A 17,184-nucleotide genomic window follows, 5' to 3' on the forward strand; every position below is an offset into this window, starting at 1 on the left:
AACCCATGGTCTCCCTCAGAGAATGACTCAAACCCTGTCACCAGCTCTGGCCCAGACGCCTGCCTTTCAAGGCATCCAGAACAGTGCATCTCAGACTTTAATGTGCACGCCAATCACCCGGAAATTTTATAAAAACGCAGGTTTTAATACAGGAGGTCTGAAATGGGGCTCTAATTTCTTTACTGCTTACAAGCAACCCAGGAGCGCCTGTATGGTTTGCCTGAGGCCTACACTTGGAGCAGCAAGAACTTCACCAGTGAGGCAACATGAGCTCCAAGACCCATGACCACAACCTGGTCACAGGTCCCACAACCCAGTCCTCATTCCACTCTGTGCACTGGAATTTATTGGAGGTCAGATGGCAGGACTGAATTAAGATATCTATCTTGGAGAGTCCTAACTATTCAACAAAAATTGAACACTGCTCTAAGGGATGGTTGGCTTGAGATCAGTGATTACAGAATCTTTAAAAAAACAATTCAAGGCAATTGAATGAGGCCAGACACAGTGGCTCAAACCTGTAATCCCAGAACTTGGTAGACCAAGGGGGGAAAATTGCGTGATCTCATTAGTTCAAGACCAGCCTGGGCAACATGGTGAAACCCCATCATTACAAAAAAACCCACACATGCAAAAATTAGCCAGGGATGGTCCCAGGTACCCAGGAGGCTGGAGCAGGATGACTGCTTGAGCCCAAGCTGTTGAGTCAGCAGTGAGACATGGCTGCGCCACTGCATTCCAGCCTGGGTGACAGAGAAAGACTGTCTCAAAACAAACCTCACAAAAACTCAACACAGGCCAAAAAGGTAATCGATGGTCTGGGCTTCATTTCAAAGAATGTCAGATTAGCTCCACAGGTGATTCTGGAAGGTTCTCTCAGTAGAGACATCAATCACAGAAGTTAGAGAGAAGAATGTGTGCTGACCAAGGAAGTGTGCCATAGATAAGGCCAGCACTGGCCTATGGGAAACAATGCCTAAAAAGCAGAGTCCTGGGGCCCCGAAGGCGGTCTCCACAGAGCAAGCACAGGTGGGTCTCAGCAGAGTTCCTGCGGCTTCCAGGAGCTCACCACAGCCCACCTCTCTGTCGACCTTGCTTGCACAGGGACCCTAGTCCAGTCAAATGCATGCCCTCACAGGCTGTGTACTGTGCGGACACCGTCCCCACTGTCTGAAATGTTCTTTGTTATTTTGTTTGCACTGGGCTCCATCAAGTCCTACATTTCTCTATAAAGTAGTCAGGTGCACTCCAATTCTCCTAAAAAAAAAATTCTGACTGCACTCACTCATCTCTACCTCAGTCCTCTGAGGGAGATCACTGTTCCATTATTTATTATTATTATTATTATTATTATTTTTTGAGACGGAGTTTCGCTCTTGTTACCCAGGCTGGAGTGCAATGGCGCGATCTCTGCTCACCGCAACCTCCGCCTCCTGGGTTCAGGCAATTCTCCTGCCTCAGCCTCCTGAGTAGCTGGGATTACAGGCACGCGCCACCGTGCCCAGCTAATTTTTTGTATTTTTAGTAGAGACGGGGTTTCACCATGTTGACCAGGATGGTCTCGATCTCTTGACCTCGTGATCCACCCGCCTCGGCCTCCCAAAGTGCTGGGATTACAGGCATAAGCCACCATGCCCGGCCCCCTTCCGTTATTTTAAACATATATATCATCTTCAAAGCCCAACCTTAAGCCACGGTAGGGTCAGATTCACATTTTCCTCTCTGGGTTCCCGACTCAAGAGTTAACACACAATAAGCATCATTTGATTTGTGGGGAAGAGGAAAAAAAGCAAAATTTACAGAAAGGATATGGCCAAAACCTTGTCACTTACACTTTTATAAAAAACTACCAAAACTTTGTAGCAAGTTAATCTACATCTTCCTTATGACTTTATAAAATCAGCCTGGTAATATCTTGCATTATGACTAGTAGAAAACCTGTGGTTTACCACTTGAGAGAGCATGCACGGAATCAATTTTCACAACACTGAGGCAGTTAGAAGGATGGTTTAAAAAAAAAAAAAAACCACATACACTTCTTTTTCCTTTTAAAACAAAAACCACGTAAGTGTTTCTTAAAAAGAGAAATCACAAAACTATGACTGTCATGGTAATATGTACCAGAAACAAAAGATCTTCAAAAAGCCACACCCCCAAATTAAAAGCTAAGAATAAATCTAGCTCATTATTCACGGAGAATAATGTATAACTACAAACTTGAAAACGAGTATTTTGGCACTTAAAGAGCCTATTACTGAAATGTGCCCTAAAAGACAAGAAGTTTAGCCATCACAATATACTGAAGAAAAAAGTTGGGAGGAGAAACAGACTGTATTCCATTAGAACTACTGTCCCAAATATCTGGTCCTAGAAGACCCAGGATTCTAGAGTGTCACTTTATATGAGATACCCAGGGAAATTTTTATTAATTCAAATTTTGGTCAATCAAAGAATAACTTTTTTATTTGAGACGGAGTTTCACCCTTGTTGCCCAGGCTAGAGTGCAATGGGGTGATCTTGGCCCACTGCGACCTCTGCCTCCCAGGTTCAAGTGATTCTCCTGTATCAGCCTCCCGAGCAGCTGGGATTATAGGCATGCACCACTATGTCCGGCTAATTTTGTATTTTTAGTAGAGACGGGGTTTCACCATGTTGGTCAGGCTGGTCTTGAACTCCTGACCTCAGGTGACCAGCCCACCCTGGCTTCCCAAAGTGCTGGGATTACAGGTGTGAGCCACTGCGCCTGGCCAGGAAACTGGCTTTTAAAGGAAATTCATTTGGTTCCTCTGCAGGGAGGCAGATAACAGGCCCCATCACCACGGCATTTCTCTTCTCTGTGATAGGGACATCCTGCTTTAAATGAAGCAGGGTAAGCATTAGCTCACTGCCCACTCCCTTGCTACCAGAGGGAGGTGGGCCGGACAGATTCAAAGGAAAACCACGGGTGCTGTTACTGGCACGCCATTCCATGGTACTCTTAGGAACAAAGTGCTTTTTCCATCTTTCCCTGGGCCACTCAGAAACAACCAGAAAGAAAACCAGCACATGTTCTCCAGGCAGCTGTGGGGACTTGAGGAAGGATGATCAAGAAGAATGAGAGGAACGAACACTTAAAACACAAAACAGGGAGAGTGGCAAGATGGCACAGACGAGATGGAAGAAGATGAGGAAGACTGTGTTGTGCTAGAAAAGTCGCTAAGGGGGCAGCTCCAGCCACGAGGGGACAGGAGATTGAAGGGTACTTCCTAGCTGTCCGAAACTGAAGGACACACCCAAAGACCACGGTTTTTACCTCTAAAATGACAGGAAAAGGGTTTAAAAACAAGGAAGTTCATCCTTCTTACTGCCTGAAGCCTACAAACAGCAGGGAGCCCCAGAGCCCCACTACAGGCCTCCCAAGGAGCAGGGATTGCTACGTCAGCTGAGCCAAGGGCTACAGACAACCCAGACAATAGCAAAACGATGGGGTGACCAGGATGCAGCAGCCCTATGGCAGAGGCTCCCACTTCAAAGCAGAGGGAATGGTTCGTCTGGGGACCGCAGCTCCAGAGAGGGAAACCTTCACAAACATCCATGTGGGATTTTATACTGACCCAGCCTGACTGACAGAGCCTTCAAAATTCACTTCAGGATAAGGGCTTTCCAATTCCAAAAGTGTCCCCTCTGTCCCCCTCCCCCAGATACCACTGCTATTACAGTGACGTGGAATTTAAATTCTCACGTACTGAGCAACTGTCAGGAAATACCATGTCTTCACGTTGGCTCTCTGATCTAAGTGACTCCGCTGTTCCATGTAGCTTCAAGTGCGTGTGAGCAGGGGGCAGGGAGAGGGAGAGGCAGTGAGTAAGTCAGGGTCCAACACTCTCACAGCCTTCCCGACACGGAGAGCCAACCTGCCCTCTGAGCTTGGCTGTACCTTGGGCCACTGTCCGCCCTACCTCACCCTGCACTCCGTGGCTCATAACCCCTGCCCACTCCCTACCTACTCTCTGCACTTTCTTAGAAACAGCTTCTATTCTCATCTCCAAGCTTCTCTGCCCCCGTGCTCACTTACTTTGTTGGTTTCGCTTGTCACTGGCATTTTTCAAAGGGAGGCAAACAGGACAGTCATGTCGTGTGCAGTTCTTCCAATGAGAGATGATTTGTCGTGAAGATGCACAATGGGCAACTATGACCAGAAAAACAACGAGATGTTATTTTTCTATCCAAATCGTCACACTTTCAATTATACCTAAATTATAATGCCAGATTCCATAAGAAAATGGTAACAAGTGTAACCATAACACAGTACAGGCAGTCCTCAACTTACAAACAGGCTGTTTTCCAAAAAGTTTGTAAGTTGACTATTGAGAAATCCAAACAAAACCTCCCCTAGAAGCAATGTTATGAAGGATGGGTGATCAAGGGCAGCCCGCAAAACAAAACAGAAATGATTCCACCTGGAATACTGAACAACTGCAATGAAAGGGAGAACAAGTAATAGTCCTGCGATGTCACTATTTAAAATAAAAATGTTCAATTATGTTTCAAGATGAAACCACCTAAATACTACAGAGAAGAAACACAGATAGAGAAGCAAATGAGAAGTCTGTACAGATTCCAAAAGGGACTCTGGGCACTTGGTGAAGAAATGCTCAAGAGGGTAACTGACCCGGGTTATTCCGTCTTCATCTTCTAAAGGTCTAACCTTACCCTTCCTCTGCTTCTCTGCTACAACAGGGTTACTCTGGGAACTCACACATGTTACAGCAGGAGACAAGGAGACCAGGGGGAGATTCCCCCACAAGGTTTATGAGCATAAAAAGAGAAGGAAAGAGAACAAAGATTAAAGGAAAGTACAGCTGTTAATAGGAAACACTTCCTTTAGTAGAAATGAGGTGTTTGAAGTAAAAGAGGAGACAGAGGGCACATGAGGTGCCTAGTTCACCACCTCCTCTGGGATGATACAGTGAACAGTTCCCCATGTCACTGCCAGTCACCCAGGACAGCTTCGCTGTCATCTGGACCTGCCTCAAGACACAGGACAGAGGAGCAAGACAGCAGGCTGCCAAGACAGATGCTGGGGTGCAGGAAGGGCGTGTGCCTGCACGTGCATGTGCTATGTTCGCTGCCCAAAAGAAAACCACGATCTAGACATTCACAACAAAGACAGTGCTCAAGAAGTAACCAATGTCTTCCGTGAGAGGGGAAGGAGGAAGAGAACAAATGCAGGGCACAGCTTCACGCAGAAGTTCACAGAGTATCAGAAAACCAAATCGCCTTTCTCCTCAGCAGGTAAGACTTCCTGGGGTACCTGACTGTTGTGTGGGGATCGTGAGCCCAACATGTCTTGCCACACCAAATGGAAAGCAGCACTCAGGCTGTCGGAGACTTATCAACCAGAGAGCTGATGGACAATAAAGGCAAATTCTTCCTGACCTCTGCCACTAGGAGTTCCAAAAACAGCACTTACCTTGGCAGGCTTTCCCAGCCTGACAGTGCGTCATGTGATTCAAAACGTTTTTCATGGTTCGACAGTGTGGGAGCGAGCAGGCCCGAACCTCTCCGTTTGCTTGCTCTCGTCTCTGACACTTATGAGCATGAAGCAGTAGAACCAGCTGCTGCTGTATCAGTTTGCGTTTTTCAGGATCTGCAGTGGGGCCCGTTGCAATTGCTTGTGTGGGTACAATTCCCACTGTTGTTTGCATCTGGGACTAAAATAAAGCATAAGAATAAAAACACTTTAACCTCTCAGAGTTCCAACTCACATTCATTAATTATTTATCAAACAAAAACAAAATCTGATGGATAATACTAACCACAGAGAAGGCTACTGTAGTTCTCTTTAATCCACTGATGACTTTAAGAAGATCCAGAAGCATGGACATAAACCCAACTCAGCAGCAAAGCTGACTCAAGTTCACTTGTATACAATTATCATCCAGGCAAGACAACGGCTGACCTTTCACTGTGGCAACCAAAACCCAACTCACTCGACAATGCGCACAACCACAGGAAAAGCTGTGTCTTTTATCAGACGGACCATCGGACACTGCCGTTTCTGTAGGTTCCAAATGGCCAAATGCTGGCAATTTCATGGGGTTCAACCTAATTAAAAAGATTGCCAAGGCCTGACCAATTGCAATGTGCTACAAACATTTGATGTAGCAAAAAGAATCAGAGCCGCCTTTTGGATTTCATTACCACATGACCAGAAGGACAACGCCTGCAGCTTGATTTCACAGCAAACATTACCTCTCCTAAACAACTAACGACACTCAGCCTTATACAACCACCCAGTTCAATGGTAAATGTACCGTCTTATGAAATGCTTTGTTTTTCATTAAAATTTCCACTTAGACAGCTGACAAATTTTAAATATTTGATGATCTGCTAAAAATACAGAGAGTTTGCTTTCAGTTGCCTGAAATAACAAGCCAGATGAAACAAACCTTTTAACTGCAAGGAAAATGGAAAAAGGGACCCATAGAATCTTATTCTTTACAAACTACCAGCATTCTTCAGATAAACGTACTAAAAGACTTAGGCAATAAGAGAATTGTTCCTAATGTGCAACAGTATCCTCCACAGCTCCAGGATTCCAGTCTTCTAGCACTCTACTCCAGCTACTCCAGCTTGCTTCCACGACCATTATTACCTCCCCTAAAGTACAGCACTCTGATTTGTTAAAAATGTAAGAGTCAAACCCGTATATTCATGATGAGGAGAGAAAACTGTAAAAATCATTTTCAATGAATCAAAGCTCACTTTTAAAAGCTTACAGAGTTTTCTGTTTTGGTTTTACCTTTACGAGAACTAGAAAATACATGTGTAGAAAAGCTGCATGGCTTTGCTAGGGAGCAAAACTCTCTGAAGTCTGAGAAGGAGCTAAAGCAAAATCAGCATCCTGGCCGAGAAGGAGAGCACCGTGAATGTACGGCTCAGCTTCTCAGAGACAGCCTCCTTCCCTTATGTTTACTTTTTCCCGACCATAAAAGTATATATGCACACTGCAGGAAATCTGGAAAGCAAGAGAACCACTACAGAAATAATTAACAACAATTAAAATCCCATTATCCAGGAGTCCACTATTAAAGTGTTGATAGAAATTTTCTATATAGATGCATATGCATGAACCATAATCAACAGAACCTCTTATCTTGCCTGCAATGCACATTTTGCTTAGTGTTTTTCCCCAGAATCTGCCCCGTAGCATTAAACTGTCTGACACAGCGGGCTGGGATGACTTGTAGTAAAGGTGCGGCATGTTACTCTCTACCGTTATATTCATTTAACTAGTGTCCCGTTATGGGGTATCAACTGGAATCCCTGGCTCCTTCCTTTATTTTTTACAATTTTAACTAAAGCTTCAGTAAGCAAACAGCCCTTGAGCTGTTCCCACAAGCACGCAGTGCTGGTGTTACGTCCACTGCCTGACTGGCTTATCCCTGTGAATTGGAAGGTCCATCCAGCAATCAACAGGAATGGAGATGTGGAAGAGCCGGAGAAACATAAAATGAGTCTCATTTAGGTCTCTTTCTTTTATGTTTATGAAAATTTCAAACATACAGAAAAGTGGAAAGGAAAGGATATCATCATTTCACCTAAGAAAAAGAACAATCCCTCTTGGGTATCAGCTAGTAACGAGTCATATTCCAATTTCCCCGGTTGCCCAAAACATTTCTTTTATAGCTGGTTTGCACAAATCAGGACCCAATATGAAGGCTGACATTCTCTGTCTATTGTGTTCTCCCTTTTTTCACTCCTGACACTGCCTCTAAGAGACCACACAGTTGTCCTCTCACTGTTTCTTGAAGTACAGAAATGTGACATACCAAAAATTTTATATAAAAAAAGTAGGCAAAAATTTTAGCTCTACAAGTAAGTTATAAGCAGACTGTTCTCAATTCACCAAAAATTAACACATTGCTTTTGACTTGGGATTTAAAAAGGTTCTTCTTTTAATTTCAGGGACAAGGTCTTGCTATTATGCTGCCCAGGCTGGCCTCCTGGGCTCAAGCGATCTTCCCACCTCAGCCTCCCACGTACCTGGGATCACAGATGTGTGGTGGCATCCAGCTGGCTTGCTTTTTATTTTTTGAAACAGGAGTCTCACTCTGTCACCCATCTCAGCTCACTGCAACCATCTGCCTTCAGGGTTCAAGTGATTCTCCTGCCGCAGCCTCCCAAGTAGCTGGAATTACAGGCACCCACCACCACACCTGGCTAAATTTTTTATTTTTAGTAGAGATGGGGTTTCATCGTGTTGGCCAAGCTGGTCTCAAACTCCTGACCTCAAGTGACCAGCCTGCCTCGGCCTCACAAAGTGCTGGGATTACAGGCGTGAGCCACCACACCCAGCCTTGCATGTATCTTTAATATTATCTTTTGCATTACACCTGACCATATGTCGCGACAGTATGGCTGAAAACTATATGACAAATTTAAAACTTGTTCTGTCATTTGTCTACTTCTGGATGGAGGACAAATGTACAGTTTAATGTGCTCTACATATTGTTTACATGCATCTCAAAAGCCATTCTGAGGTGACGCTGAGTCAAAGATGGGATAGAAAATGTTTTACATCCCTGTGCCTGGCTCTCCTCATGGAATTCTACATATTTGTCTGAGACTGGCTTAGTTTTGCAGAGTACTTACGAATACAGGGGTGCACTTAATTTCCTCCTCTCCCAGGATGGTGTTCAATGAGCCATGAGAGTTAGATGTGAACTGTAGGTGGTCCCTAAATCTGTCAGAAGCATCCTTCAGACTTTCCCAACTTCCCTGCCCAGTTTCCACGGGCAGGCAAGCACTGAGGATGGAGGTAGGGTACTTCAGAACCTCCTTTTCAAGCACAGAACAAAGCCATCGTGGTGGAAGCTGCCCCAAAGGCAATCTACATTTTGTGTGATTGTGTTTCCCTTTTTTTTTGAGACAGAGTCTCACTCTGTCACCCAGGTTGGAGAGCAACGGCACGATCTTGGCTCACTGCAACCTGTGCCTCCCAGGTTCAAGCAATTCTCCTGCCTCAGCCTCCTGAGTAGCTGGAATTACAGGCACCACCACACCCGGCCAATTTTTGTATTTTTAGTAGAGACATGGTTTCACCATGTTTGCCAGGCTGACCTTGAACTCCTTACCTCAGGTAATCTACCCACCTCAGCCTCCCAAGAGCACCCGCCTGCAATTTTGCTTTTCTAAGAGTCAAGAAAATTTTGAAAAAACAGTAAAAATAAAGGAGCAATATATATTGCCAAATACTGAAACATACTATATGAAGCTAATTTCTTTGTCTAAGTCCAGAAATAGATATATGTACACATGAAATTAGGGAACAGAAGTCCCCTCTTATCCTAAAGGGACAGGTTCCAAGAACCCTAGTGGATGCCTGAAACTTCAGATAGCACCGAATCCTGTAATACTATATTATTTTCTATACACACACACCTATTATGAAGTTTAATTTATAAATAAGGTATAGTAAAAGATTAACAGTAACTAATAGTGAAATGCAGCGATTATAATAACACTGTAGTAACAGCTACATGAATGTGGTCTCTCTCTCTCTCACCTTATTATACTGTAGTCACTTATTTTTGGACTGCTGGTAAGTGGAACCCCAGATAAGAGGAGACTATTGCATCATGAAGGTGGGGCTTTACATCTAAGAGTGGTGAGACATCTTTGATCCTTATCTTCCCTTTTATTTAAAGAAAAAAAAACTTCAGATGGACTAAAATGGATAAAAACAGATTAAAATGGAGAAAAAAATTAAAATACTTTTAAGACACGAGGATGAGAAGGCCTTCTTAACATAGACACGTAATAAAAGCAACAACAAATACAAAAACGTTCTACAGCTTGATGCCCGGGCAACACAAGGGAAGGAGGGATCGTTTCTCAATGGCAGTGAGGAGGAGTGCAGGCAATGGACGGTCCGGGCAGAAGAAGGAAGATAGCCTTCTCTCTACCTCCTACTCGAAAATGAACTCAAGGCGGAGCAAAGACTTAGTGTAAGAGTGACAATCATAACATTCAGAGAAGAAAACCAGGAATAAATCTTCACAACCTTGGATTAGGCAGTTTCTTAGCATGTCACTAAAAGGACAAATGACAGAAGAAAAATAAACCGGATTTCATAAAAAATTAAAAACTTTTATGCTTCAAAGGATACCATCACGAAACAAGGAACTGTGAAAGTGGAAAGTGAAAGACAACCCAAAAAGTGAGAGAAAATACTTGCAAGTCACAGGTCTCATAAAGCACTTGCATCTAGAACCTATTTTTAAAACTCCTGTAACTCAGTAATAAAAAGACAAATAGCCCAGTTAAAAAATGAGTGAAAGTGCTGGGCATGGTGGTCACGCTTGTAATCCCAGCACTTTGGGAGGTCAAGGTAGGTGGATCACATGAGGTTGGGAGTTTGAGACCAGCCTGACCAACATGGAGAAACCCCGTCTCTATTAAAAATACAAAAAAATTAGCCGTGCGTGGTGGCAGGCACCTGTAATCCCAGCTACTCGGGAGGCCGAGGCAGGAGAATTGCTTGAACCCGGGAGGCGGAGGTTGTGGTAAGCCGAGATCCCGCCACTGCACTCCAGCCTGGGGAACAAGAGCAAAACTCTGTCTCAAAAAACAAACAAAACCAAGAATGAAAGCTCTGAATAGATATTTCTCCAAAGAAGACACACAAATGGGCAGTAAGCACACGATAAGTTGTCGAACTTTATTAGCCATTTGGGAAATTCAAGTGAGACCACAGTGAAATACCACTTCACACCCACCACATGGTTGTAGTAGAGCAAGCGCTAAGCAGTAGCAACAGAGCGGCCAGGACGTGGAGAACTCCGAATACTCATGCACTGGTGTGGGAAGCAGAAGGCAGCAGCCACTCGGGAAAACAAGCTGGCAATTGCTCAAAAGGCCAAACACAAAAATTACCATATGACCTCTGCAATTCCTATTTTCGGTATATAACCAAAAGAACTGAAAATGCATGTTCACACAACTGTAAAAAATGTTCACAGCAGCCTTTACAAATAGCCAAAAAGTAGATACAATTCAAACACCCATCAAGTGATGAAGGGAAAAACAGAACATGATATATCTCCACAATGGAATACTATTCAACTGTAAAATGGGAAGGAACCACACACACTACAACACGAACTTTGAAAACACGCTTAGTAAAAGAAGCCAGTCACAAAGACCGCATGTCCTATGATTCAATTTCTAGGAAATACCCAGAATAGATACATCTATGGGAGTTGAAAGACTAGTGGCTGCTTGCTAGTGGGGTATCGGGGGAAATGGGGAATAACTGCTAATGGTACTGCATTTCTTTCTGAGGCAGTGAAAATGTTTCAAAATTGACTGTGGTGATGGTTACACAACACACTAAATACCATGGAACCGTACACTTCAAAGCGAGGACTGTGTGGTACATGAATTATATCCTAACAAACTGTCTTTAAAAAGTTCTTACTCATCATTAAAGACCTTGCAATTCTCAAGTACTCTGGCAATTCAGTGTGATTTTGGAAAGTAACATATATCTGAAAGAAAACTATCCATTTCTTTCCACGGTAATTCCACTTCCTGTAATTTATTAAGGAAGTAATTGGACAAGCATGTTAAAATATGTGTGCCAAAATAATGCATCACATCCTGATTGAATATTGAAAACTGGAAAAAATTCTAAATGCCTGTCAAAGGTAGATTAATGAAACGTCCTATGGCTACAGACTTACAGTGAAAATAAGGCAGACCTCAAATAACCCTCCAAAGCCATGTGGAAGCAGGGGAATGGCCCAGCCAAACCCTGCCTGAATTCCTGACTCACAAAAAACTGGGAGAAAACATCCAATGACTGTTATTTAAGGTAACAAATAACAGTAACAACAAAAAGGTAGACCTTCATGCAGTAAAAAAAGCTGTTTCAGCAACTACAATTTTTAGAATTAAAAAGCATTCTATTTTGGGGGAAAATCCCTGAGAATACAAAATCAGGAGAATCAATATGAAGATGATGAGGAATAAAATATAAAAAATTCAATTGTAAAAGCATTGGAAGATAATTAAGGTGAGTGCTTCGTTATGCACAGGTAGTAAAGGCTTTAGTCACAGAGCATAAAGCAGTGGTTCCTCACTATTATCAGTAAAACTTCTTTTGATGTTTGGAGACAGGACCTTGCTCTGTCATCCAGGCTGAAGTGAAGCAGTGCAATCAAGGCTCACAAGCTCAAGTGATCCTTTGACCTCAGCCTCCTGAATAGCCGAGATCACAGAAGTGTGCATCGCGACGCCAAGTTAGGTCTTAGAGAAAGGGTCATGCAGCGTTGCCTGAGCTGGTCCTGAACGGGTCTCAAGCACTTCTCTCACCTCGGCCTGAGCCACTGTGCCTGGCCTTTCAGTAAAAATTCCTAAAATACAGATCCTCCCATTTTCCCCCAAGAGACAAGCCTGCTTTGATTTAGACTTTTCCCAATTTTTCCAAAGCTACCATACACGTACTTTTACAATAAGAATAAAGACATTCGAGAAGCCAGCAGTTGGTCGTACACCTGTAGTCCCAGCTACTCAGGAGGTGAAGGTGGGAAAACTGCTTGAGGCCAGGAGATCAAGGCTATATCATTGTGCCTGTGAATTGCTACTGTATCCCTGCCTGGGCAGCACAGCAAGATCTTGCTGCTAAAATAAGACAAAAACAAAACCAAAAACATTGAGAAAAGAGAGAAAAAAAGAACAAAAGTCCCATGGGCGATTCCAATGCAGCAGGGAACTGTACCATTACATAAGTGAGAGGCCAGATTACAGAAAGACTGGCATTCTCTCTATGACTAAAGCCACTAAGAACAGGTGTAAAGGCCATGGATGAATTAGAACAATTAAATCTAAAAAACATAAAACAAAACAAACAATGATGGAAAGATTATTGCTTCTCCTCTCAGACCATCTTTATTCCTTACTCTGTGCCAGGCTTTGTGTTCAGGGTCCAAGGTACAGCAGCTCATGGAAGACCACACGTCCCCACGGGAGGAGTGCGCTGGGAGCTCAACACAGAACAAACAGGTGGAGTAACTGAGGCCCCAAGGAAAGGGCCTTGCCTAGGTGGTGAGCCGGCCCCCTAACAGCAGAGCCCTGACCCTGCACCTCTCTGTGACCCTCCTCCACAGAGGGCTGCATCTTGCTTTATAAAGTATTCTAAGAGAATCTGATAGGAAAACTGTGAAGAACAGAACCGAAGCAACTCAAATGCTTACGTCTCTAAACATAAGCACCTTAAATCTTACTCATAAGAGGAATGCTCATCAAAATAAGATGACATAATTTTGTCCTATTAAAGGACAGGGAGGCCAGGCGTGGTGGTTCACGGTAATCCCAGCACTTTGGGAGGCCAAGGCTGGTGGATCATCTGAGGGCAGGAGTTTGAGACCAGCCTGGCTAATATCACGAAACTCCGTTTCTACTTAAAATACAAAATATTAGCCGGGTGTGGTGGTGCGTATCTGTAATCCCAGCTACTCAAGAGGCTGAGGCAGGAGAATCAACTGAACCTGGGAGGCAAAGACTGCAGTGAGACGAGACTGTACCATTGCACTCCAGCCTGGGCAACAAAAGCGAAACTCCATCTCAAAATAAAAAAAGGGGGGAAAAAAAAAGGACGGGGTGATAGTCCCTGGCCTTGGGAAGACGGTGTGATGCTGGTAACTGGGTACATGGCTTTTGTCGGAAGGCAGTATAACAGTATCTGTCAAAAGCCTTAAAATATATGCAATATGCATTTCTGTAGCAAGAATCATTTCATGGCAATTGTAATCTGGAAGGAGGAGGTGAGTATGCTGTCAGAACCATACTGGTTTAAACCTTAGTCTCCCCTGCCTGTTACTATTTTGAGCCACTCAGTAACAGCAGGTAAAACATGAAGCTCACTGAGCTCACTCACCCCATCTGGTATCTTCACTCGGTTTAGCACAGGCTCTTTGCATGTGTTACTTGTCACATAATTCGGCAGCCTCAACCACTGTTTACACTCCGCTGTCAAACTACCTTTAAAAGCAAACTCTTTATATTACATTTACTCTGGTATTCCTTTTTTTTTTTTTTTTTTTTTTTTTTTTTTACTTGTTTGAGACAGAGTCTGGCTCTGTTGCCTAGACTGGAGTGCGATGATGCGATATTGGCTGACTGCAACCTTAGCCTCCCGGGTTCAAGCAATTCTCCTGTCTCAGCCTCCCAAGTAGCTGGGTTTACACAGGCACATCACTGCACTTGGCTCATTTTTGTATTTTCAGTAGATGGGGTTTTACCATGTTGGCCAGGCTGGTCTCGAACTCCTGACTTTAACTGATCCACCTGCCTCAGCCTCCCAAAGTGTTGGGATTACAGGATTGAGCCACTGTTCCCAGACTATTCCTTAATTTTTAAAAGAATCTAATGTGCATTTTTTATTAGGATTTTTATTGCTACATGTATAGGTTTTGGGTAATTTAGCCCCAATACCATTTTTTCTTGTAATGCCCTATATTCCATGCTAAGGACATAAAAGTCCATACAGAATGTGGATAATAACACTTATCCTAACATTTCTTACAGAAAATAAGTCATTTTTCACTGCGTGTCCAAGAATAGGTTATCATGTCTTCAAAGGACCCTGTGTTCCAAATGGTAAGAAGGGACTGATCAAGAAGGAACAAGAAGAGACTGACCAAGAAGAGACTGACCTAGAAGGAACAAGAAAAACACTGTTGCCCCTCCATGCCCCAGATCCACGCCAGGCTGGGATTCCTGCTGCTGGTTCCCAACCTTTCACATCTCAACAGGGTCCAAACCCATGCTCCATGGATGCTCCCCCACCTACCTGGAAACATAAGTCCTCCACAATCTCCACTTAGAGTCAGAAAACGACACCAAAGAGAACATGAGGCAGAATGAGGGTGGGCTCTGCAATCAGAATCCACCGTAAGGATCTACCACACTGGTTATGCAAAGCTGTGGCGTCATAAAGCAAAACGCCTATTAAATGTACACAGCTGCCAACCTGGGAAGAAGTGATATTCACCTCTGAGGTGAGAAAGATCAACTGGGAAGAGACACAACATAGCTATTTTGATAGAAGGGATGTTTCCTGTGTTTTCTTCTTTTTTGCTTGGTGTTTACTGATTGTTTAAAAAAATAACATTATCTTAAAATTTAAGATCTAAATTCAATAGTGAAATAACCTAAAATGAGCAAGCTAGACCAGAATGATTTATAAGTAATCTTAAAGCTGTGATTTAACATAGCAAGAGAATGGCTAAGGTGAACGGGACAGTCTGAGCCCAAGCCAAGGCTCAGTTTAGGAAATGTGGCCAAGGACAGCAGACCTGCCACTCCCTCCCTACTCTCTTCCTGGACCCACAGCCACAGCCATCAGAACCCAGCAGACTACCTAGAAAGGATGCGAGTTACTTGCTACAGCACAAAGAAAACCTACAAAGTGGCTGGGAGTGGTGGCTCACACCTGTGATGCCTGCATAGACCAGCCTGAGCAACATGGCAAAACCTGTCTCTACTAAAATATACAAAAAATTAGCTGCATGTAGTGGCACACGCCTGTGGTCCCAGCTACTCAGGAGGCTGACGTGGGAGGATCGCTTGAGCCTGGGAAATGGAGGATGCAGTGAGCCGAGACTGCGCCACTGCACTCCAACTGGAGTGACAGCGAGACCCCATCTCAAAACAACAACAATAAATCCCAACCAGACAAAGAAACAAACAACCTGCAAGGTGGAAGGTTCTGGATCTGTTCCTACGGTCAAAAGTGACAGGTGGACCAGACCAGGAGCCGGAAGACCAAGTCCACAAGAATTACCCCTTTACTAAAAACTTAAAAGTTTTTAGAACAGTCTTCTTGAATACTGTTGATACATATATATATATATGTATTCTTCAAGAATACTTATGACATCTATAGGTTCTAGGGATTAGAAGAAAAACTGAAAAAAAAATTTTACACAATAATTTTTTGGTAACTTGGCAAATTAGTTAATGGACAGACACTCTCTTTTTGGTGACTTGAACTCAGGGCCATCTCAAAGGATTACGGAAAAGTAAAAAGAAGTTAGGTTTATTTGGGCTGTGAAGAGACAGACGTAGTTCATACATCTACAGAGAAAGTGAAGTATTCCCATTACTGCTAGCTAGAAATGGCCTTAAAAGAAGCATGACCTGTGCTGTTTACTGAGTTGTTTCTTACAGGATTATTGCGATATACTTACTGAGTTCTCATGAAAGTCACTTCATTTCTCAGAAATGCCGGCTAGCTCTGTAATTTCTTCCAGCAGGCAGAGGCTGCAATGCTGGTTGTTAGTAAGTATGCAGCACATCTTATATAGACAACAACAACAACAACAACGACAAAAAACTACCCCTCTGGCTGGGCCTCCACTTTACACCAGTATCTCTGAGATGATTTACACTTCTAGCAGGAGGCTTTGCTGAAGAAAGGGTTATATTAATCAGACTCTAGAAAAGATACTGCTGGTTAATGGGAAACCCATACTGAAAAGTGAAATGACCTTGACTGAGCACCTGTAATACGAAAGACTGGCTACTTTTTCCTAATTTATACTTTCTTGTTATTTGCAACACGTCACACGCTTAGATTACATTTCCCAGCTAATACTTATTGCCAAAAACAATGGGGACAAGTTTGAACAGAAGCAAGAATTTATACTGAGTGATGTCTGAAAGCCCTGCATACATGTTTTCTCAGCGATCTTCAAGACAGATGGTGCCAATAGATGTAAACTCTTAGAAATACGCAAAAACTTATATACTAATAATTAGGGACAAGGGCTTACTTCCAAACCTTTTCCCATGTTTCCCAATTCAATTAGTGAGACCCAATTCATAATCATGGTGTAATTTTTATATAGAAACTGTTATCGTGGTGAAGAGATGACATGACTATTCACCCGCCGCCTCCACAGAATCTAAAGGACTTTCTTTAGTCCTAGTATAGAGGGAGATATTAGACAAGCAGTGATTTTAATATTTCGACTTGTGCGGTGAAAGGAGCTTATGCATAAGGTTAGGGAACACAGACATTTGTGCAAGGAAGCCAAAACCTGGAGGAGCTCAATGAGGACAACAAAGAGAGACATCCTGGCATTCATGAAGCTTAACCCCGTGCAGCCAGTTTAAGTCTTGTTCCCTCAATGA

General features: G+C 43.3%; 1 protein-coding gene across 8 annotated transcripts in view; it reads right to left on the reverse strand.

Annotated features, from left to right (window-relative positions):
* The window catches only part of CREBBP (CREB binding lysine acetyltransferase), a 163,630-nt gene that overhangs the window by 66,646 nt on the left and 79,800 nt on the right, over positions 1–17,184 (reverse strand). For 5 of the 8 annotated variants that reach the window (XM_035266789.3, XM_078344543.1, XM_035266790.3 and 2 more), the window contains exons 4-5: positions 5,453–5,693; positions 4,055–4,168 (exon numbers count right to left, since the gene is read on the reverse strand). In XM_035266789.3, coding sequence (XP_035122680.1) covers positions 4,055–4,168; positions 5,453–5,693 — 355 coding nt within the window. The remainder of the gene's footprint in view (positions 1–4,054; positions 4,169–5,452; positions 5,694–17,184) is intronic. The other 3 variants (XM_078344542.1, XM_035266793.3, XM_035266791.3) reach the window with 1 other exon arrangement.

Source organism: Callithrix jacchus, chromosome 12 (assembly GCF_049354715.1).
Source record: "Callithrix jacchus isolate 240 chromosome 12, calJac240_pri, whole genome shotgun sequence".
In the NCBI taxonomy this organism is placed as follows: Eukaryota; Metazoa; Chordata; class Mammalia; order Primates; family Cebidae; genus Callithrix; species Callithrix jacchus.